The sequence below is a fragment of the Lytechinus variegatus genome, chromosome 17 (genome assembly GCF_018143015.1).
Source record: "Lytechinus variegatus isolate NC3 chromosome 17, Lvar_3.0, whole genome shotgun sequence".
Lineage (NCBI taxonomy): Eukaryota > Metazoa > Echinodermata > Echinoidea > Temnopleuroida > Toxopneustidae > Lytechinus > Lytechinus variegatus.
Window position 1 is genome coordinate 20,442,786 of NC_054756.1, and position 23,920 is coordinate 20,466,705.

Here is a 23,920-nt window from a genome sequence, read left to right on the forward strand (position 1 = left end):
TTTCGTGCACGCACGTTGTGATTGCTTCAGAAATTTGAGTGCATGAACACACCCTTTTGGGGTAAAGGCCCTCCGCAATTATTTGCTCTCCAGTTGCAGAGCACAAAAGCAGATAGGTTCTTGGGTTGACCTAAGTGGTGTAATGATTTCCTCCCGGTGGTTATATGAAATGAAATTATCCAAGTCACATCTCTCCTGTGGTCCCTTAAACCATGAGAAATTCAGTAATGGGTGGTTTTCTCTAAATCTGATGCCTTTTCATGTTTAATCCTTCATTTGTGTGTATCGGACCTTCCGAATACTACTAATTAGGCGATAACACCCATTTGTGGAATCTAACGCTCATTTGTGGTTGTGTGCATCGATGGTAGCGCTATACAGCTTCTGAAAATATTGAACTCATAAAGTAGGGAATAAATTTAGATCTACCCACTTCAGATTTAGGTCAGTTGCAAATAATACATGTAAAGTGTTATGCTTGAATGAAATCAATGTTTATTACTTATTACTATGTCGTCAGTTATCATTATGATATCTCTTTATAATTATTCATCAGTTAAATTAATTTAATTTGCTTCTCAAGCCCATGTTTCCTTTTCTTTGTACATTGTGGTTGATTTCTTTTAAAGTTGTGAATATATTAGGTCATTCACAAAATATCAGACTGCATGTCGGTGTATCAGATAATAGATCTTATGGTAATACTTATTACTTTTCAAATTATCCTGGCAACCGTGGCAAAATTCTCTCAAAAGTTCTTGTAGTTTTGAAAATTCCTTACTTAATTGTGATTACTTTTTGTGGATTTGAACAGTTTTTTAAATAGTTTTTTTTATCACCAATCACACTGGCTAAATACCTGGTAATTTCTCACCTGCGTGAAATTCCTGATCAGAAAATATCAGGGATTTTTAATTCATAAGTTGAGGTTGATGCACCCTACAATTATTCAAATAATTATACTTTCATTTCATTTAAAGTTTCTTCTAAACTGTTATGTAACACCAAACAAATGCTGTCTTTATTTCTTTTTCCTGTAGGAATTTACATCAGCTCGTTTCATTAGACTTCGCCTTCAACAGATCCGAACTTTACACGCCGACCTTATGACCTTTAACAGCCGCGGTATACGATACGTCGATCCTATAGTCTCGAGGAGGGTAAGAAAAGAATATAAGATAACACACAAAAAAATGTTTGTTGAAAAAATATGAATTTGAAACCAATTGTTGAGCAAAACACTAATAAATTGTCAAATTTTCTCCATAAAATTGGTCATTTATTTAGCTGAAATTGTACAATTAATCATGGTAATAAAAGAGTTTGCCTGACGAATGTGCAAAAAATGAGAGGAACACATAACGATTTTGCAGTGTACATCCAAATTAATGTTTAAATATTCATAGAAATAAGAAAAAAATTCTTCACTTTTTTTTATAGAGAAATTAGACTTATATTTAAGTATGTGAAATGTATGTTATGAGCAAACAGAAAATACCATTTACATTTGTTTATCATAAATGCAATTAGATTTTATGTCAGAATAAAGTAAGTATAAATGAATGATGTATCGCTTCGAGATTCAGTATGATAATTTACTTTGTTCATTTTTTGTTTGTTTCAGTACTATTATTCAATCAAGGACATATCAGTGGGAGGTCAGTGTATATGTTTTGGTCATGCTGAGCAATGTATATTAAATGCTTTTGCTGGACCAAATGATCTGGTAAGTTGGAATATTGATAATAGCTTGAAGGTGTACAATGTCTATGTGAGTGTCTATAAATTTTGATATATGAATATAAGATCCTAATTTCATCCCAATTCAACCCACTAGCTGGAAATCAAGTGAATAGAAACCAATTACCCCAGAAAAGGAGTTTCAGCCCGAAATATAAATAATGACAGAAAGAAAGAAACAGTATCAACAACCCCCATAAACCCTCCCATATAGGAACGGGGAAAATACAGCAGGAGAAGTAGTTAATTCTTGTGTTAAGTATATATTTATATATTAAAGTTGTTAATATGTGTTAACCAAGAGACAAGGTGCCAAAGATTAAAAACCTTTAGGTGTTAACCTAAAAATCAGATGCCAAAGATTAAAACTTTTTCATTGTTGGTGCTCTATATGACAAAGTTTTATCTGTTAGTAATAATCAAGTTACCTATTATTACAAATTGCATTCAAAGCATAAATATCTTTTATTCACCTTTCTCTCCTGAAAGATGAATTCCACCAATCATGTCTCTAATAGTCTGTAACTGGGGCTACAGTTTGGTGGAATGGATGCCTCTCTCCAATTTCAAGGTTATCATTTTCTGGAAGTTTGGTTTTCAATCACTCCCTAAAGAGTAATTTATTTGAAAAATTGTCTATCCTGTTTTTTCTCTTTCTGTAAATGCATTTTAGCAGACAAAATTTTATATAGGGAAACGATATGACTGGTTATATCCAAGACAAATGTCCATAAAAAGGTGTAGTTGTAATTTGGATTGCCAACTTTACCAATTGCATATCAAATTTTGATATTTCCTCCTCTCCAATTTTTTCCTTGATCTTCATAATATCGGAAATTTAAGTAGAATTTTAATAGGGTTTTTGTGAAATCATCATCTTTTCAAATGTCAAGCCTAGAGGAAATAGTTACACAGTGACTTGATTTGGATGGATGCAGACATTAATCTTCTAGTGTTTCCCCCTAACCTATTAATCAATCCCATCCAATGACATCTATAGAAATCTAAATGATATTTCATATGTTTGCTAAGGCCTCATAATTATAGAATAAAAAATGTTTCTTCAGGTGTCTGAAACACCACCTTTAAACACCTCGCTATGCCCCAGACACCATGGTATAGTGATTACTATTCACCATGAAATATTATATACTATTGCCTTGAGGGGGGTGTGGCCCCTAGTAGCGATATGTCCTTGAGAATGAACCTGACAGCTCCAAGAACAGTGGCAAGAAACCTACCAATTATTCAATATAACAGCATTCTTTGGAATGTCCTAGGGTCACCTGAGGGTGTCCCAGAGGGTCAAAGGTCACTCCAAATGTGCTATCTACTGCTGACATGCATGACTTAAGAAAAGGGATGGAAAAGAGAATGTGTATCAGTTGGTAATTTGCAAGGCGGCAGAAGTTAGGCAGGGGTACCCTGGAGTTCTGGCTCGCCAGCGATGGATGACTTTGGGGGTCGGGATAACATTGACCTTAGTGATAAATACATTTCTCATATTTCTGTTGCCATGAGGTTTTTTTTTTAGGTGATGTTGTTATGTATATATATAGTTTGTCAAATGGGTTTTGAGAGTGGCATTGAGTGATGGATGAGTGCTGCACTCTGGGTAGCAGTTTCAAGGTATGACATGTATTTTGAACAAGATTGATACTTCAATATCTTTTAGGATTTTCCCAAAATTAATTGTAATAAACATAGTGATGGGAAGAGGAGTATAATGAAAACTGTGACTACCTAAGGGAAATGTGTTATGTTTTCTAAATATAAAGCTGGCAAATGTCTTGTACTCTTAAGATCCCATTCCTATTACTGTCCTTAAACTAGTTTACAGTAAACTAGTTTAACTTGTAATGAGAACGGTCGAAGCGGTCTTGGAAGCGATCTTCCAAACCGCGATGTAGTTTTCAAAATCACTTTGCCTCTTAAAACTGGTTTTAATGCAAGTGAGGACACAACTGCTCTTCGGGAAGCAATCTTCTAACTCTATGGTTTCCAGTAAATCAGTTTTTAGGATTGTAATGAGAAGAGTGTCATTGAGGCTGTTCTCACTACGTTCCTAAAACTAGTTAGTTTCCAGTAAACTAGTTTAGTGGAAACTAGTTTATGAGGCTGTTCTCACTACGTTCCTAAAACCAGTTTACTGGAAACTAGTTAAGTGGAAACTAGTTTAATGCATAGTGAGAACGGTCAAAGCGGTCTTGGAAGCGATCTTTCAAACCAGTTTGGAAAACCACCTCGCGATGTAGTTTTCAAGATCGCTTTGCCTCGTTAAACTGGTTTTAGTGTAAGTGAGGACACAACCGTTCGGGAAGCGATCTTTGCACATTTTGAGCGTGCTACTCCACACGACAGGTGTAGAATGCCTATGCTGCGGTTTCGAATTTCGCGCGAAACGTGTCACCCGACTGAGAGCGTTTCCATAGCAACAAGAGCGCTTTACGTGAAGTGATTTTGAAAACCACTTTCGTGTGATCAAGTGGGAATGCTAGCAAAGCGATCTTCCAAAGTGGTTTCCTGAATCGGTTTCCAGTAAACTAGTTTTAGAAAGCGTAATGAGAATGGCCTCATAATGTGCTTCCATGGGATTCGGTTTAGAAGTCAGTATAGGCAGGTGGCTGCTTAAGAGAGGTGGCCTGCTATTCAGGTGGGACTGTATAAGTAAGAAATATGTTCTGGTGGGTGTTTCATAAAGCTGTTTGTAAGTTAAGAGCGACTTTAAGAACGACTGGTGATCCTTTCTTGTGGAAAATGGTATATTCATTGGCGATGGTTAAGCACGTAAGAAAGGTTCACTAGTCGTTCTTAAAGTTACTCTTAACTACGAACAGCTTTATGAAACGGCCCCCTGGAGCAGCATTTACAACAAATATTATTGTATTACCCTATCCCCTACGTATCTAATTGTTTACTCATCTATTATATCATATTCCAGGCATTGAAATGTATATGTGAACATAACACCTGCGGTGATCAGTGTAACCAATGCTGCAGGGGTTTTCAGCAATTTCCATGGCGACCGGGCAACGCCGACTTTGGCAATAGTTGCAGACGTAAGTATTTATTAGTAAGAATTCACATTACATTTAATATCTTCAGTTACCTTAATTGAAAAAGATTTGATAACAAAAATTATGCGTTATTTGAATTAATCTTGATTCAACACTTCATTTTTCAAGGAAATCATTTTTTCCGGTATTTAAAAAAACCCAAATTACATGTATCATCTTTAAATGCAATCCTCTCTCCTTTGCTATCGAGAAAATGTTCTATTACTTCCTTGTGGATATCTGTTGAATATCTACAGTGGATATCTACATTTATATTTAATTGTTGAAAATAGTAATATAAATTTCCATTGTTTATTTATCAGCATGTAATTGTCATGGACATGCCGATGACTGTTACTACGATAACATGGTCGATGCCCAGAGCCTAAGCATCGACGAGAATGGGAATTACAATGGAGGAGGAGTTTGTGTAGGTTGCCGTGACAACACAGATGGACTCAACTGCCAGACATGCCGAGATGGCTTCTACCGCCCTCTTGGGGTCGAGCCTACCGATCCTTCACCATGTAGAGGTAAAAATTACAGAATTTGATACATTTTTATCGCTATGGTAGAGTCGCCAGCTTTCTTTAAACGGAAAACAGAGAAATTTCACAGAATTCATGATGAACAATGAATTCACAGAATTTCATGAAAAAAGTAACTTCCAGGTTAAATTATTGAATAACAAAATTTACTGGGAACTTTATGTAACTCAAAGTGAAATCCAATCAAAGTAAACTGTGCTTAAATGATAAATGAGGATGATATGTGATGAACATGATTCATTGTAATAACTAATGATAGTAAATATATCATATTTATACAGGATAGCCACTAGTGCAGTTTCAAAAACTGTCCTTCCAGCGGGCCCTGTCTAACATGATAATATAATTATTACCTCAGCTTTAGATGGGCATCCTAGGTGCTCAAGCTTTAAAGGAATTTCTCATTACAATGTACCCATTTACAACACCTGGGTAGAGAGGGGCAAATGTAGATTAACACCTTGCCAAAAATATGTGAGCGCCATCTTGTGATTCAAACTTTGGCTTCAATCATGGCTCATAGTCAGGAGACTTATCTACTTAGCCACAATGCCTCCGATGTTGCTACATTTATAATCAATTATATCTAAAAAATCAATATTTTTTTATAAATCCATATTACTTAAATTAATTGATAATTTAAATGTGAATAAAACATTTTTAAAAGGAAAGTTTAACTTCCTTTCTCTTATTATGAAACCCCTCATAATTCTTATCTGTCACATGAGATAACCCTTCGTCTCTAATTCTATTTTCACACAATATTACAGCGTGCATATGCAGCCGTGTTGGTACAGATCCAGAGTCTAACTATAACTGTGTCAAGGATGAGAGGAGCCAGAGTAACATGGTATGGTTTGAAGAAAAAGTAAAGCAAATAATGCACAGGATTCATCTTTTACTATTTTTTATCTGTTACCCTATATTCTATTCTAAGCATTCCTATTTATATTTAAGAGATCAAATGGTCATCATATCTATTATATGTTTGAATTCTATATATTTCCTTTCATTTCTATTCGTTTTATTTCCATATTCAATTTCAAAGATAAAAAAATATGGGACGGAACAATTAAGAAATTACTGAATTTAGTAATTCTCATAGGCCTTGTACAGGGACCAGTTGGCAGTAAATAAAGATGCAAATTTAGCCAACATTGCCAAAATTTTTCCTCCCATCTCCATCCTACATGTGCGTTTACTCATTTATTCACATATATGCTCTGCTTTCTACATGAGGAAATTTTGCTTTTTGTTACAACGGTGTGTAAACTATCAGAGGAAAAGAAAAAATGATGTATAGAACTCAGAGGTTAACAAATTGAAACTGTGGTAATAGAGAAGAGACAGGTGCACTGGACGAAACAACATAGATTTGAATTCTAGTCAAAGGGGCCTCTGCACAAATGGTATTATCTCCAAATGATGTTATTACCCTTTGACCTCCTACATTAAATGTCTCTATCGAAACAAAACTACTTCTTGGAAGTATAATTGGCAGTTCCATTAATAGCTCATACCCAGTAGAGTTAAACATTTTCCCAACTTTTTTTAAAAATTGACTAAGAAAGCATTTGTAATGTAATTGTTATGATGGCAATATGGTATGCAAGCTATATATCTATTTTTTTTACTATTCTCGCATGTTTGGATGGGGGGGGGGATTCCCTAAAATCTGGATGTTGGAGGGGGGGGGGCTATTATAGCCTGCAGTGTGTTTGATCTTTCAGAAATAATTTTTCCTTTGTGTGCTACTTCATATGTAAATTTGTAATTCTCTCAAATCATCATTGTTTGGCCAGTTCAGGAAGCAAGGTGAAAATGGGCATAAGTTTGTGTTAAATATACAAAATTTTTGACATACTCTTTTATATAGTGAGTTATTTATTCATTTACTTATTTCTTTGTTCGTTTGTTTATTTGTTTATTTACTTATTTATTTGTTTATTTACTTATTTATTTATTTATTTAATAATTTATTTATTCATTGATTGATTGATTTATTTAATTATTTATTCAATGTAAATCTAAGTTTTACTTTATCATTGTAGCCTCATCAGTTATACAGTCTGCTGTCCATGAGGGCCCTTAGTTTACCTATTGCCCTTGAAGACTTGTCTATTTCCGTTCAAGTTCATGTTGACCGTCAGTGACAATTGAATGGCTTCAAATATGTACACCTTCTAGTAATTTATCTGTTTCCTTCCCTCTATATGGTAGAATCCAGGAGACTGCTTCTGTAAGGAGGGTTACGCTGGCCCGAGCTGTGACAGGTGCGCCCGTGGATACCGTGGGTACCCGGACTGTGAGAAGTGCGAGTGCAGTGATGCTGGTAGCTCTAACGTGGACCCTTGTGAAGGACCATGCGAATGCAAGGTGAGGATTATATCCATTTGGTTGTAAATCTGTCTGTCTGCTTGTCCTCCTGAACAAATATAGTTTATAGTCACCATGGTCCCAATGTCCCCAAGGGGTCAAAATCAAACGAAGAAAAAATATCAATATTTGTTTGAATAGGACCTGCAAATGTGAATTATCTCATAATGTCTTCAATGTTAGGATGCTTTTCTGTTTTCCCCAAGAAACTTGTGCTCTGAATAGTTATATGAGATTATTTTAAATGGTATAGTTATACCCTGCTTCCTAAATACCTGCTTTCTTTTGAATTTTATCATTGTTGTTTGTTTAGATTGATCAACCAAAATATTACCACGAATATGATATGTATATTTCTTATGCTTAATATTTTGCCTTCATTTATATTTGATTTTCTGTTTTTTTACAGTCTAACAGTTATATCTTGATCCATCTTGAAATGTGAAGATTGATATTCTTGTATTTTTCTTGTCTGTCTGTTTGCCCTAGCCCAATGTAGAAGGATCTAATTGTGATACTTGTAAGAGAGGATTCTTCAACCTTGTTGGTGATAACCCTGATGGCTGTGGACAGTGCTACTGTTTTGGTATCACCACTGAGTGTACTAGTGTTCCATGGGGAATTGAACAGGTTGGTTGTACAATTATAACAATATTGTATTTCCATGTTTTGCTTCTTTTTAAGATAGGATACCCTTTGAATGTGTGTTGGAAGCCAGAGACGTTGCAAGGGGAGGGGGGCACCCTCCAAACTCTACGCTGTCTGCGAAAGATATTGTATGTTTGAATTTGCCAGCATAATGAGGCTGTGATGAATGCAAGGAATACTCCCCAGGGAGTGGACATTATGCACTTTTTGTGCGGGATTGAAATGAATCCAATGACTGTGGTAATAATATGCTGTAAAGTGCTTTGAGCCATTCTGGGAAAAGCGCTATATAAAAATTGGCTATTATCATATATTATTATTATTGGAGTTGGTAAGTTTTTCATTCCCCCAATTGCACCCCTCCCCTGAAAGAAGCCTGTGACGGGACAGGACACTGATTTGGTTATTACAGCATCATGTATCAGTATTATGGGAGGAAATCCTATAGATTTGTTGGACTGAAGGCTATGGTTCGAATGTCACACTTCGAAATCAAACCCATAAGTAATGATTCTCTTCTACCCGAAACCTAGGAATGTATTCTACAGATGCAAAACACTTTCTTATGTGCTGAATTTATGCACTTACCAAGTCTATTCCTAATTTGTACTTGTTTGTGGCATAAGTTTCATGCAACTGAAAAAAGAATCTCTGAAGGTGGAAAACAAGTAGATCAACTGTACATTTAATATTTGATTGATCAAGATCATAGTAATTATGAATGATTTTATAAAATAAAAAAGATATTAAGAAGTACAAGACAAATTAGCATTTGTGATTAATGATAAATGAGCATTATTTGTTTTCTCAATGTAGGTAACCACACTCTCTGGTTGGTTTGTGACTAACCTAGAACGTTCAGCCTACGCATTCCCTGATACCACCGGTACTGACATGCTAGCAATCAACCATTACAAGGCATTAGAAGACCTGGGCAATACTGGCTACTATTGGTTTGCTTCCACGGAATATCTCGGCAACAAGGTAAATATGTTTGATCCTTATTTTGTATATTGGTCAACTTAGTATATGCTGATGCAGTAATTCAAAAGATAACACACTGTTGAAATATGCTTCTGGAAGATCAAAACATACCCTTGGTGATAGAGCAGTTGCCTATGGGGCTTCCAAACTTAGGAATTCACTCTCACTCTCTATAAGGGAATCACCCCCAGTTAATACGTTTAAAACTAATCTTAAGACCTCAAAGAAATGTTCTTTAAAATGTACCATTTATTTTGTTGTGTGCAGTAAAATATATGATTATAATAACTGTGCAATATGAATATGCTCTGTTATTGTTATTGTTAGGCAGCTGCTCCAAATTATATTATTTGCTGTGTTTTAGACATGATTTTCTTTCTATTACTATATTTAATCATTCATTGTAATTCAGTGAAAAAGAATAAGCGTTCAAATTTTGGCACTTCACATTCCAGCTGTTATAATAATAATAGTAATAATAGCAACGGTATATTTACCCAGGGTGGCCACTTCAGTTCCGAGATCTGTTCTCCCAGCGGGCCCTGCTATTATTATTACCTGGCAAAGCTAGGCTACCTATTCAGGTGCACACAGCTTTTTGAGGAATTACTTTCTGCCGGTACCCATTTACTTCACCTGGGTCGAGTGCAGCACACTACGGATGAATTCCTTGCTGAAGGAAATTACGCCATGGCTGGGATTTGAACCCACGACCCTCTGTTTCAAAGTCTGGAGACTAATCCTCTGGGCCACGACATTGTTTGTATAGTCATGTGTGACTTCACCCTGAAACATTTTTTATGAGTCATCCTGTATTTATTATCTGTATCACAGCTTCCATCCCATGGAGGCTACCTAACATTCACAGTGAGTTATAGCATACAGAGAGGAGATATCTACCAACAACCAACCAGGGATGCGGATGTCGTCATAGAGGTAACACCCAATATATTGTTATTTCAGACCACACTGTAATGAAATACTCTTATCAATTCATTCATTAAGACTAATTTGGTTCTGTGGCAGAAATATATGTGTGCAGTAAACAGTGCATGTACATGTATATATATTCCTGTTGTAAGTATTATATCATTTGACTCTTAAAAAAGTTATTCCTATGTGAATAATGTATATTTGTAATTATTCTGAAACTTAAATCCTCAAAGAAGAGGCAAAGAGAGAAAAAAATTACATTTAGTTGATTCAAGTGCTTTGTAAGCAAAAGGTACAGGCGCTATACCAAGTGTGTCCTGCCACCTCAACACCAAAAATAAGTCGCCCAAAATGAAATAAATAATGCTAACCAGTAGTGTGTTCTATAGGCAATGTGATTGTTATTTTGATGTCTTACAGCTTACACAATTATTTCTCTCATGAAGTAATGAAGTACATAGTAAAGTAAGTAGCATCATGATTTGGTACTAGAATTTGATAATTCATTTCTCATCACTTCATTTGTTGTGCTCTGTTTCTAGGGTGACCGTCTCCTGCTATACCAGAGCTTCCTGTACCTGCAGCCGGAAGAAGAACGGACAGCGAGGATCCAGATGGCTGCGGGGAACTGGTTTGTCATGACCTCGGACGTTGACCTCTCAACCGGGGTCATGGGTCGAAGGGCGACCTCGGAAGAGTTCATGAGGGTGCTGGCTGATGTGAGGATGCTCCTGATAAGGGCCTCGTATAACACTAGGCCAAGAGAATCAAGGTAGATAGTCATTTTCTGTTCGTTGAGGTGGGGATAATGATGATGATGATGATTGTGATAGTGATAATGATGATGGTGATATTGATGATGATGATGGTGATGGTGATAGTGATGATGATGAAGGGGATGATGATGAGGATGTAGAGGATGATGATCACGATCATGATGATGATGATGATGATAATAATGATGATGATGATGAGGATGGTGATAGTGATGATGGTGATGATTATGATGAGGATGATGTTGATGTTGTTATCATGATGATCATTATTATGTTTGTGATGGTAATGATGATGGTGGTGATTATGTGGATGATGATGATGATTATGGGTGATGATGATGATGATGGATGACGACGGTGGTGTTGATGATGTTAATATTATTGTTGTCTGTATTGATATTAATCATGAGGATCATTATAATAATGAGGAGTTTTCGCAATTGCTATGGGGACGGATTCTACAACATTGAAAACTATTGTCAAATGCCCTTCATAACGAAGCAGACTTTGTCAAAAATTTGTGAATAAAAACAGCAGTTTCGTTCGTGACTCTGGTCAAACAAAATCTTTGCATTTTTTTGTCAGCTTGGAAGTCTACGACGATCAGCCCTACGGGTTTATCAATTCCCGACAAAGACTTTTCGGCTGTTCATTGTGATTTGACAGGCATTTTCCATGGATTTTCTATGTTGTAGAATCCGCCGCCATTTGTAATTGCGAGAACTCTTTAATATCTGTGTCACTTTTTCACTTTACCCTAACTCAGACCTTTAATAAATGATTGATTTTTTTTAAAAATCCTGTTCATATGATGCTCACATTTAGATGGATTTATGAGATGAATATTTATCTTTATTGTAGGTTGAAGAATGTTATTCTTGAGCAAGTTGATAGGACAGCAGTATCACCAGCAATCCTAGCCAGTGTAGAGCAGTGTGAATGTCCACCAACATATGAGGGCCTATCATGTGAGGTATGTCTCTTATTGACCCTCTTGCACTCTTCTGGTAATATTGCTATCAATGCAAAGTACCACGGTTTTAGTAATTAAAAGCCTGTCAGTATTTAATGTTTCATGAAAGTTATGAATTCAGTTTGATGGAACAGGCCCATCTTTGATGTTTTGGATAAATTCAAAGCCTAACATTTGTTGCCCTGTATATCTATACATCTAATTTGAGGAATTTGTGAAAGTTTGCTTTTTTCAGGTTCAGTTCTTGTTTATTGAATAATACTTCTATATCATTCAGATGAAGATTTGATAAAAAATGAAAATTTTTACAATTTCAATAGGTTTTCATAGTTTTAAGTTAATTTATTTATTAATTTTTCATATCTCTAAAATTGTGAAAACCATCATAAAAACATTAAAGGGCCAGGTGGATGTTTCGTAAAGTTGTTCATAAATTTACGTGTGACTTTATGCATGACTGAAACGTTCAAGTATTTACTATATCAGGGATGGAGCACTAGAGTGGGTCTTTCTTTCACCAGGCTTTGTTTATTGCTAGACATTCTTTGACTTGGTGAAATTTAAAATTTTATACATGTTAAGATTAATCTTTCCATCCGTAAATATAGATTTGCTCTCTTTCATTTCAGTGTTGCTTTTATACCAGTTAATTCTTCATTCACTTTTGGGTAGTTAAAGAGCAAATCATGGATTATTTATCTGTTTTGTCCATCAGTCTTGTGAATATGGCTACCGACGTGTCAACAACGCCCTCTATGGTGGGATATGTGAAAGGTGTGACTGTAACAACCACTCACCAGAATGTGATGCCTACACGGGAGAGTGCTCAGTAAGTTACTTAGTAGTCTTACATGCTGTCCTCGGGATTTTACTAAGTCTGTTTTATTCAATCATTACCATAGTAATGTGACTTTTTAGTCAATTTAAATCAAGGAGAGTTGTCAAATCTGACAACTTGATGGACAAAAATGTTTATGAATTGTTCCACTAAACATGTCTTGATAACTTAACTGACAAGTATTAATCTGTGTTGGATTAAACAAAAATGACTTAAGGTTAATTGAAAATGGTATTTCATGTAGTAATAACTGTAATATTGAATGTGACTTTAAAAAAATTGTGCTGCCCTCAACCCAGGTTTATATGTGAATTGGCAAGTGGTACATGTAGGATTTCTATCTTGAATGCAAAGAGCTCTCAAAATGGCAGCTTCCTTGAACCCAAGCCAGGAGGATATATATTTGTACACCTTGGAATAGATTGTGACGAGATAGATGGTAGTATATAAACACCTTCTACTATTAGTGTTTTTACGAGATTATGCCAAGTAAGAATAAACAACTAATTCCATGTATAATTTAGAAATTATGTCTTGACAGCAAAGGAAAGTGAGAGGCAATAAACAATGTTTTTTTTTAAGCAACAGAAACGATGTACAAACACAACTGATTTCCCTTTTTTCAGCAATGTGATCACAACACATACGGACCTCATTGTGAATATTGTTTAAATGGTTTCTATGGAGATGCAACATCCGGTCAAGCTGATGCCTGCCAACCCTGCGCCTGTCCATTAATGGAACAGGGATCAAGGTTAGATATGGAGATCGGTTTTCTATATTTCAGTCTCGCCTGCCTAAATTATTATCTCCACATTCGTAAATGAAAAAATGTCAAAGACACCATTACAGAGGGAAATCACATAACATCAGAATACAAAGCAGAAAAAAAAGCAAAGTACAAAAAAAAACACAACACAGAAAAAAAACCTATCGAGGTTGCTCCCAGAGTCATATGATTAAAAAAGATAGATATAAAAAAACCCATCAAAACAATGGTATGCATATGGATATCAAGCTCCCAGTTTATTGGTGAAATTGTTAGCCATTATGTTTTTAGGTACATTTCTTATTAATGTTTTTTCTTTTTTTTTTGAAGTTATATGTAACAAGAATGTCAGTAATAGCAATGTACAAATGAGGTCCTTAGAGGAAAATTAGCTTTCTTAACTTTCATTCCAAAAATATTTACAAATGTTTCTTCAATTTTTTTAATAAAAAAGCTATGTCATCAAGTCACTAAATGTACTGTATAAAGTTTAGTTAAGTTTACTCCAACAATGTTGTGGGAATAAGCATGTTCATCAATCAAAGTAGAATGTCTATTACTGCTCTCCATCAGACAAAATTACAGGACAATTCACTTTTAAAAACTTTAAAGCATGTACAACAAATTTTCAATTTAAAAATGACCTTTCCCTGTAACATGTATCATTTCCATCCAATCAAAATAAGGACTTAATTTTTTCCTTTCTTCAATGTGCATAATCTACATTTGTGTATTTTGATCTTGTCCACAGCTTTAGTGCCACCTGTGTAGCTGATGATCGATATGGGTTTGTGTGTGATCAGTGTGTTACCGGCCATGGAGGACCACGGTGTGAAAAGTAAGAATGCCTGAATTTGTTTTATTTGAAGTCTTACATATGATAAAAATTCTTTTTGGGTTATATAGTCATCTGCTGAAACTTTCCCAAAATTTCTAATTCAGTTTCATGAATGTAACCTGTGCATGATTCTCTATTGGTTGTGTAATTTGTTCTTTAATTTGATCTTATTCCCTGCAGAACAAAACATCATTTGTTTTATTAAAAAGAAAAAAATCTTATCAGCGGCTCATGATTTTGCTAACGATAAAATAAAAAAAAGCCTAGCTAGCAGAGTCATTCTGACTCTGTATATCAGTACATTCAGCATTCATTTCATCTGAAAATGTTCTTGATTTCTATTTTATCTTGCTGTAAATCAGATGTGTTGATGGTTTCTATGGTGATCCAATGATGACGGGCATGGCTTGCAAGCCCTGCTCTCTGAACTGTAACAGTAATCTGAATACATCTTCACCAGACAGCTGTGATACCATCACCGGGGCATGTCTCGTATGTAGGGAAGGTACTGCTGGAGATAACTGCGAGAAGTGCGCCCTCGGATATTATGGAGACGCATTGCAAAGGACGTGCCAAGGTTTGTTTCCAAAATTTGATCAAGACCAGATATTTTATTTTTCTTAACTTGAAGATGACAACTGTATTTGAGTGGCATTTACCTCAGGAATGGTTTCTAAGAATTAATGTGCTTGGTTGAAGTATCAAAATTGATATGGACTGATTACTTTATATCCTCTCAGAGGGATTTTACAAGTATTAATATCTTATCAAAGGAAATTATAATATAAACTTTGTGTAAAATAGAAAACTACCAACTTTAAAATATGAGATGATGAATGAATGTAAATAAATCGATGTATGAATGAATGATTAGATTAACTAATTATAGAATGATTGAAGAATTAACTCATTGAGTGCTTCGTGCACGCTACGTATCCTACTATAACATGCCACACTCGTGCTCGCACGCCTACTATTGATTGCTTTGTGCTTGCATTGTTTCCTACCCTCGCCTGCTTCGTGCATGACTGCGCACATTCGGAATAACAATCATTGTTACGCCGTTTTGCATTGTATTGCGCATCGCATGCACGCCGTAATTAGCACTATTGTGTGCAGTGTGAACTCTGCTTTCTGACAGATAAACTTACTCACGCGGTTTACATTCGACTTTTTCGAGTATTTCTACATTTTTTTACAAGATATGGCTCCGCCTCTGAGAGAGAAGAGACCTAGGTTTTTGATCCATACAAAACACTCCACAAAATGGAACTACTTGATACAACTCATATTTTAGCGGTAAAGATAATAACCAATCCACACAATGAGGACATCATTATAAGGGGTATGAAATTTCCTACAACTTTACTACACAATATTTTGTGGATAAACTAATCGTTAGAGAGTTACAAGCAATTGTAATCATGACTATTGGAAGGAGTGAATACGACTCGCGATCCCAAAATCAATGTGGCACAGGGGGGTTTTGTGGCTGGCACAGGGGATTAGCATCGGATTAGCACTGTGGCATTGGCTTAGTAGTGTGCATGGCATGTTAAGAGTTAATGAATGTTACAGTGGCTGTAGTTCAAATTAATTCAAGCCTGTTTTGTTCTTGTGAACAGATGTAACCAGATTTACCTCACTTTTACAGCAATTGCATTTATCCTCCCCCCTGTTTTTCCTGATTCATAGCATTCTTCATTCTAAACTGAACCCTCCTTCTCTCCTTCTTCTGTTGTTTCTACCAGCTCATGAATGAAGCCATCAAAGATAATTGATTTTTTAAGTCTGCAATGAATCATAATTTCCACCAATGAAAGCATGTACCTGCAAAGGAGCCCCCCTTCCCTCACCCCACACTATACATTAAAAAAACATTTCCCTATTCTTATGCCCCCCCCCTCTTTCCTGCAGCTTGCCAATGTCACGAGGCAGGTTCCATCAACCCACAGTGTGACGAGGTCAGCGGGTCATGTCAGTGCAGGTCAAATGTCACAGGTCGGCAATGTGACACCTGTTCGGTAAGTTTACAGACCCCCTTGATTTAATCCATGTTACCCTGAATGGGACACCCCTGGTGGGGTACACTGAAGACTCTGGTAGCAATAGATTTGAGAAATATTTTCTGGTATTTTTGTCAGATTCTATATCGTCTTTGGGTGTCAGATGGAATTTCAATATTTAGGCCAGGGATTTGGGTGATATGTTATCAGTGGAATGTGATCCCCTTGTCAACAAGTTTGCTTTTCAAAGAAAAATCAAAATTTGAAAACAGCTATGCATTCTATATCTAAATATTATCTTTAAAAATTAAATAAAGACTTGACATATGTAGTTTGCAAGAAAGGAAAAGTAACACTTTGAAGTTGCTTTCACATTGTTTCTTTTTTAGTTTGATAGGAAATTTATTGGAAATTTACAGCATGAAAAATCTTGCAAATAGTAAAGTGATTATGTTCAAGCATGTATTCTTTTGAATCATTCATCATGTAGTCCTTGGAATTCAGCCTAATGACTGAAGATTATGAATGGTATGTTGTCACTTGTGACTCATTCCATGATATATTGCAAAATAAGCTGCCATTATAGCAACTTCATTGGAGAACATTATTTTGATTATTTGATGAATCCTGATACCGTTACAAATAATGACAAAGGTATCATGACTGAAGTTCTTTATGTAATGGGTCTATGATACAATAAAATGCTTAGTTTCATTGATTTCTTTTAATATTGGATTGCATTTTTTTGAAATGTACATGCATAGCCTGGATATTTCAACCTCAGCAGTGAGGGTTGCCAATCATGTGACTGCCATCCTACCGGTTCATTGGATGATATCTGTGATGTCATGACAGGACAATGCCGATGCAAGCTAGGGGTCTCTGGCCGACGCTGTGACCAGTGTCTGGCAGGCTTCTGGAATTTAGGAGAAAATGGTTGCCAGTGTAAGTATCCATATTCATTTAAACTCTAAGTGATAATGATATTCATATTTGTATAGTGCTTTTGACTAAGGTTCAAAGCATCATTTATACATTTACACAATGAAATAGAAAACTTCATGAGAATAATTAACAATACATAATAGGAAATATAATATTTTTACTAGCATCCATTATGAGTATACATGTATAATGAATTGAAGGATGAAATCATATGCCCCTGTTTCATAATTATATTTGACAATGGATTTGCTAATTTCTTTCAATTTCTTTCATATTTTTCTTTTATGCGAAACAATCCATGAAGAAAACCTACTTTGTATTTGAAGTAAATGAAAGTAAATGTATTATATCTTTTTATATCATCAAGAACCTGATCTTACCAAGGTAGATTTTCAGAAAATTGTCATCAGGACAGTGTCATGGAACTGACCAAATGTGTGTAACAAGTAGTATACTATAAATGAACATTCCAATTGAATTTTAACTCAACCTTCATAATGTACAGGTACAGTTTTGTGTAACGATGCCATGATTATTTCAAGGATGCAATCATTATGGCAATAATGCAATGATGCCAACGTGGAGCGTTGTGGCCCAATGGATCAGTCTTCTGACTTTGAAACAGAGGGTCGTGGGTTCGAAACCCAGCCATGGCGTAATTTCCTTCAGCAAGAAATTTATCGACATTGTGTTGCAATCGACCCAGGTGAGGTGAATGGGTACGCGGCAGGATCGATTCCTTGAATGCATGAGCACTGAAAGGCAGATCGAGCTAAAGCCGGGGTAATAATAGTAATAGAAATAGAATAGAATATTTCTAGATAGATGGTGCTATATAAATGCCTATTATTATTATTTTTATATTCCATTACTTTTCTCTACTGTCATACAGCCTGTGAGTGTGAACAGTCCGGTGGTCTTTGTGATCCTCTGACAGGTCAGTGTGGTTGTCCAGCCAACGTCATTGGTCAGCGGTGCGACTCCTGTGCCCCTGGGACATGGGGATACAACTCCATGTTTGGTTGTAAGGTTAGTAGGATCTTTTCATGTAGAAATAACTTACATATTCGAAAATGAGGTCAATAAACGCACATATACAGGTGATGGTAGTCGTGATTTAGATTATTTATGTCTTTTTAGTGTACATTTATTCCAGGTTTTGTTATGATTTTTTTTTATTTTTTTTTATTTTATGTTCTTACTTTATCAGCCATGCAACTGCAGTGATATTGGATCATCAAGTCAGCAATGTGATCTGACAACAGGAGAATGCAGGTTAGTCATTAATAATGATAATACCCATTATTCAAAATGCACTTTTTCAAAATGGCCCAAAGTGCTCACAATATCAGCTTACCTACTTAAGACAAAACCAAATGTAGAATGATAAACATATAAAATGAAGGCAGTTGTGTAGGACAAAAAAGTTTTTGGGGACTTCTTAGATAATCCAATTGTTGAATTGGATATATTACAGTAGAGAGAGAGGGGTAGAGGAAGGGAAGGAGGGGAAAGGGTGGGGAGGAGAGAGGGAGAAGGTAAAAACAAAATCATGAAAATAGATATTAAAGGAGAGAGAGAAAGAGGGACTGGGGCAGTTAACACTTAAATATATGAGATGTACCATAGCTGCATCATATGTATTAGTACTTCAAGTAGTGTTGTATTAACAAATGAAAATAATTTTGGTAAGGCTGACACTTTAAATGCACTCCTTTTGTTGATTGGGATCTACAGGTGCTATAAAAGCTATGAGGGGAGACAGTGCCAGTCCTGCGGATTCGGTTACTATGGCTACCCTAAGTGCCGTAAGTGTCGCTGCAGCCGTAGAGGACGGGATCCATCTACGTGTAGGGGTGACCTCTGTGATTGTAACGAGGATGGTAGCTGTGTCTGTAAGGTGAGTAGACGGAGAGATGGGATGAGGTTGGGAGGAGGAAGAGGTGGGTGAGGGCGAAGAGGATGGGGAGCAGGAAGAGGAGAGGGAGGAGGAGAAGAGATGGAGGATACAAAGAGGAAATGAGAAGGAGGAGGAGAAGAAGGAAGAGGAGAAGAAGGGGAGGAGGAGAGGGAGGATGAAAAAGGAGGAAAATCTGAGGGAGCAGGAGAGGGGGAGGGAGAGAAGAAGGAGGGGAGAAGAGGAGGAAGAGAGGAGGAGGAAGAGAGGAGGAGGAAGAGAGGAGAGGGGGAGGGGGAGACAGAGAGAGAAGAGGGGGGGGGGTAGAAGAGGGAGAAGAGTGAATGAAAAGGAGGATAAGAAGATGGAATGAAGAGGAAGAGAAAGATGGTTAGTAGAATGAGAAAGAGGAGGAGAAGGGGATATGAATAAGAAAAATAAAGGATAAAGAGAATGATCAAGGAAGAAAAGAGGGAGAATGAAAACAGCAAGAAGTTAAAAGAGAACAAGGAATGAGAGAAAAAGAAAGGATTTTTTTCCTGAGAAATTTCTGAATTGAATTTAACTGTGAGTAAAGAACAGGGGAGAAAAATGTGTTAGTGGAGGAGGTGGTAAGAGCTACAGAAAACAAGGAAGAGAAAGTGAGGTCAGAAATAACTTTTTTTTACAAACAAGTGAAAACAAAAAAGTAGACTGATGAAATCAAGAGGACTTGGGCACAAGAAGTATGAGCACTAAATAAGTTAGAATTATCATTTGATATCTCAGATTGCATTGTTATCGTTTTTATGGTATCCACCAGGCTAACATCCAAGGAAAGAAATGCAGCAAGTGTTTGAAGGGTAGCTTCAGTCTTCAGCCCAAGCTACCTACAGGATGTACCAGCTGCTTCTGCTTCGGGATCACAGATAAATGCTCTCAGGCTGACTACATATCAAGGAGGGTGAGTAAAGCTTAGAGGAGGAAGATATAGATGATGATAAGGATTAGGATGATGATGGGGGTGGTGATAGTGATGATGATGATGGTGTTGGTGGTTGTGATGATGATTCTTGATGATGATGATGTTGGTGATGTCATAGTGGGGATCATGATGATGGTGATGATGATTATGATATTGATGATGATCATTATGATGATATTTACATCAATAACTGGGATATACCCATTTGATTTGCTAGTTCATTACGATGAACCTGCGTGCCGAATATAGAGTACACAACTTTTCCTGCGCGCGCGCTGCATCTCCCTACCAACGCACTATCCCAAGATCGTCGCGCAATTTGGCGTCCATTTCCTCTTTTACTTTCGCCTGCGGTCGAGTGCAGTCGCAAGCTAAGTACACTCTCAAAATTGCATTTCTGTTTTCCGTTTGGATACTTTATTGTGCAATTCTTCCCTTATTTCAATCTTATTTTCTCTCATCTAAGATTGTTATAGGATTATCACGTCGCGCGGAGCTTCCGTGATATTATTTTAACGTTTCTTGTCCCTCTTCATGAGTTTTTTTTTTTTTAAGATACGTTTCTCACAGGCGGGTTGTCTTCACCTCTCCGCCCCATAGCTCCGCGCCTTCCTGCTCGGGCGTTGTCTTCGCTCCTTTTTAATTCTTTTAATTCTTTTTATTCACTGACTTCTTCGTTTATACGACTCGTCGTGAATTTAATTGATTTATTTCTCCACAGATAGGTTCTGTAGGACGTCAGGAGCGTCGTATTCCAGCCTCGTTTCAAGTTCTTTGTCTCTTGTTTCGAGTTAGTTGATTGTTCTTTTGTTTCAATCAAGCCTTTGTTCTTGTATTTATTAATTGAATTAATTGGTTAATTGATTAATTAATTAATTGATTGATTCTTTTAATTCTTGACTTGCTCCTTTGCCTCGATTCAAGTTCTTTGTTTCTTGTTTCGAGTTAGTTGATTGTTCTTTGTTTCAATCAATCCTTTGTTCTTGTGTTTATTAATTGATTAATTATTCAATTAATTAAAAAAAAAAAAATTCTTTTCTTTCCTTCACAAGAATACTTAAAATTTTTTTTTAGGAAGCCGTCTCCTGTCAGCGTTCGTCGCCTTTGACTCGGCCTTCCTTCTTGGGAAAGCTATCTTTGTTTTTCCCCCCTTCCTTTTCAAGTCAGCTACCGGTCTCTGGACTTATAAAAATTTTTTCTTAAACTTCTTGTTTATAAAAAAAAAGAAAGGGAATCTTGTTCCCCTTTTTTCCTTAGCTGATCCTCACCTCAAGAAAAATTATTTTTTCTTTTGAACAGGTGGACACACAAAAAAAAAAAAACAACTTAGTGTTTTCTTCTTTTTAGATGCTTCCCCCCTTCTTTCTTTTCAGAAATTTGGCGGAAGCAGATTCTTGTTGTGATAATCAAATAATTAATTAATTAATTAATTAATTTTTCTAACGGTCTTCAGGGACAGTGTCTCATAATAATTCCTTAATTATTACTGTTTCCTTTGTTCTGGGATTTTACCTTGTATCATCCTTGTGAGATCCGTTTTTGATTCTCAAAAGTCCGCTTTTTGAGGTCCTTGTCTTCTGGGTTGGGGTTTGTTACCCCCCCCCCTACCCCCTTTGCTTCTCTGTTTTTTTATCTTACTGCTAGATCACCCTACGGCAATAATGAGCCTTTCGGACTCTCTTCCTGAAGAGCCTCAGGCGACTGCTGTTTCGGGGCCCGACACCGGGGTCTTATCCCCCACCACAGGTAGTAAAGATAACGAGAACAGAGTCAGAGCCCCGTGGGCTCTCAAAGGGGTGGAACCGTGGACGCGCGTTCACGTGCCCCGCTTAATAAGGGTGGAACTGTGGATTTGCGACCACGTGCCCGCACGGTGATGGCCAAGGCTTCCGTCCCGGAACCTGAACCTTATCGGGGAGCGTCGCACTAGTACAGAAAACGGCGACTCCTCTAGGGCTGTCAGACCCACCGGCCATCGGGTCACCTAAAGTCCGGGGGGAGAGCACGGGTCTCTCCACCCGGCAAAGACTAGGCTCGATGCCGTGTAAGACCCCTCTAGGGAGCGTTGGCAAAGGGCTACCAGCCCCTAGTCGGAAGAGGCACCTGAGTCCGACCGTGTCGGACTCTCAATTCAATCTGACGCCGTCAGATTCGGCCGACGCCTCCTCTCGCTCGGCTAGCTCTCCCCGTGGGAGAGCTAAGGAGAGGAAGACAGGCGCAGTCCAGTCTCTGGTCCAGCCTCTGGTCCAGCGTCTGGTCCTCGGCTAGCTCTCCCCGTGGGAGAGCTAAGGAGAGGAAGACAGGCGCAGCCCAGCCTCTTGTCCCTTCTTCCGCTCCGGCGCCGGAGCAACCGAAGAAGAAGAAAAGAAGAAGAGGAGAACCACAGACGTAAGCCCCGCTCCGTCGGGCGGTCTGTCCTCTGATTCTTTTGATGGCCAGGCCTCTCAGCTCCTCAAGCTAATCTAGAGTGCCCTCCAGCACTGCGGGTTTTTACCCCCAGGCTTGCCTGCTTCAGCCGACGGTACTACCAACCGAGCGGATCAAGCAGACACCGGCCATCCAACACACCGAGGTGCCCCTAGCGATTCTCACGAACCGCCGGCCCTCAAATAAATGGCCAGGCGTCGTAACCTCCTGTTACAATTAAACGCCCTCGAGTATCACGGATCTTATCCTCATACTCCCTGTCAGCTAAAACCGCCGTGTCCAGCACCGGGCAGGTCAAGCAGACAGTCGCCATCTCACACCTCGGAGAGTCACCGGCAATATCATGATTCGCCGGCTCACGCACCTGCAAGGGAAATTCCCGCTAATACACAGGTGCTATCGACATACGGGCGTCGCCCGCCATTATGTCACCAGACTCCCGATCATTATACCCTCTTCTGCCCCCGGCGGGGGCCGCATAGAAGAGGAAGAAGAAGAAATTTTAGGTCGCTAACCCCGCTGTGCGGGCAGACCTTCCCTTCTGATTCTTGTGCCGACGGCCAGGCGTCGTAACTTCATGTTACAACAGAACGCCCTCGAGCACCACGGATCTTCATCCTAATGCTTTCTGTCAGCTAAAACCGCCGTGTCGAGCACCAGGCAGATCAAGCAGACAGTCGCCGTCTCGCACCTCGGAGAGTCACCGGCAATATGATTCGCCGGCCCACGCGCCTGCAAGGGAAATTCCCACTAATACACAGGTGCTATCGACATACGGGCGTCGCCTGCCACTATGTCGCCAGACTCCCGATGATTGTACCCTCTTCTGCCCCCCAGCGGGGGCCGCACAGAAGAGGAAGAACAAGAAGAAAGTCTAGGTCGCTAATCCCGCTTTGCGGGCAGACCTTTCTTTCTGATTCTTGTGCCGATGGCCAGGCGTCATAACTTCATGTTACAACAGAACGCCCTCGAGCATCACGGATCTTTATCCTCATGCTCCCTGTCAGCTAAAACCGCCGTGTCGAGCACCGGGCAGGTTAAGCAGACATTCGCCATCTTGCACCTCGGAGAGTCACCGGCGATTTCATGATTCGCCGGCTCACGCACCTGCAAGGGAAATCCCCGCTAATACACAGGTGTTATCGACATACGGGCATCGCCCTCCATTATGTCACCAGACTCCCGATAATTGTGGGTCAGGC

The 23,920-nt window shown here is 38.1% G+C and overlaps 1 protein-coding gene across 1 annotated transcript in view; it reads left to right on the top strand.

The window, feature by feature from the left end:
- LOC121431309 (laminin subunit alpha-2-like) overlaps positions 1-23,920 on the top strand; it is a 160,945-nt gene that overhangs the window by 113,907 nt on the left and 23,118 nt on the right. Inside the window, exons 5-25 of the mRNA XM_041628820.1 lie at positions 1,041-1,160; positions 1,625-1,726; positions 4,682-4,799; positions 5,120-5,329; positions 6,115-6,194; positions 7,565-7,720; positions 8,210-8,350; positions 9,185-9,352; positions 10,187-10,288; positions 10,828-11,057; positions 11,923-12,034; positions 12,750-12,863; positions 13,499-13,626; positions 14,393-14,479; positions 14,842-15,056; positions 16,397-16,503; positions 17,250-17,430; positions 18,323-18,459; positions 18,641-18,705; positions 19,168-19,330; positions 20,130-20,270. Coding sequence (XP_041484754.1) covers positions 1,041-1,160; positions 1,625-1,726; positions 4,682-4,799; positions 5,120-5,329; positions 6,115-6,194; positions 7,565-7,720; positions 8,210-8,350; positions 9,185-9,352; positions 10,187-10,288; positions 10,828-11,057; positions 11,923-12,034; positions 12,750-12,863; positions 13,499-13,626; positions 14,393-14,479; positions 14,842-15,056; positions 16,397-16,503; positions 17,250-17,430; positions 18,323-18,459; positions 18,641-18,705; positions 19,168-19,330; positions 20,130-20,270 — 2,877 coding nt within the window. The remainder of the gene's footprint in view (positions 1-1,040; positions 1,161-1,624; positions 1,727-4,681; positions 4,800-5,119; positions 5,330-6,114; positions 6,195-7,564; positions 7,721-8,209; positions 8,351-9,184; positions 9,353-10,186; positions 10,289-10,827; positions 11,058-11,922; positions 12,035-12,749; positions 12,864-13,498; positions 13,627-14,392; positions 14,480-14,841; positions 15,057-16,396; positions 16,504-17,249; positions 17,431-18,322; positions 18,460-18,640; positions 18,706-19,167; positions 19,331-20,129; positions 20,271-23,920) is intronic.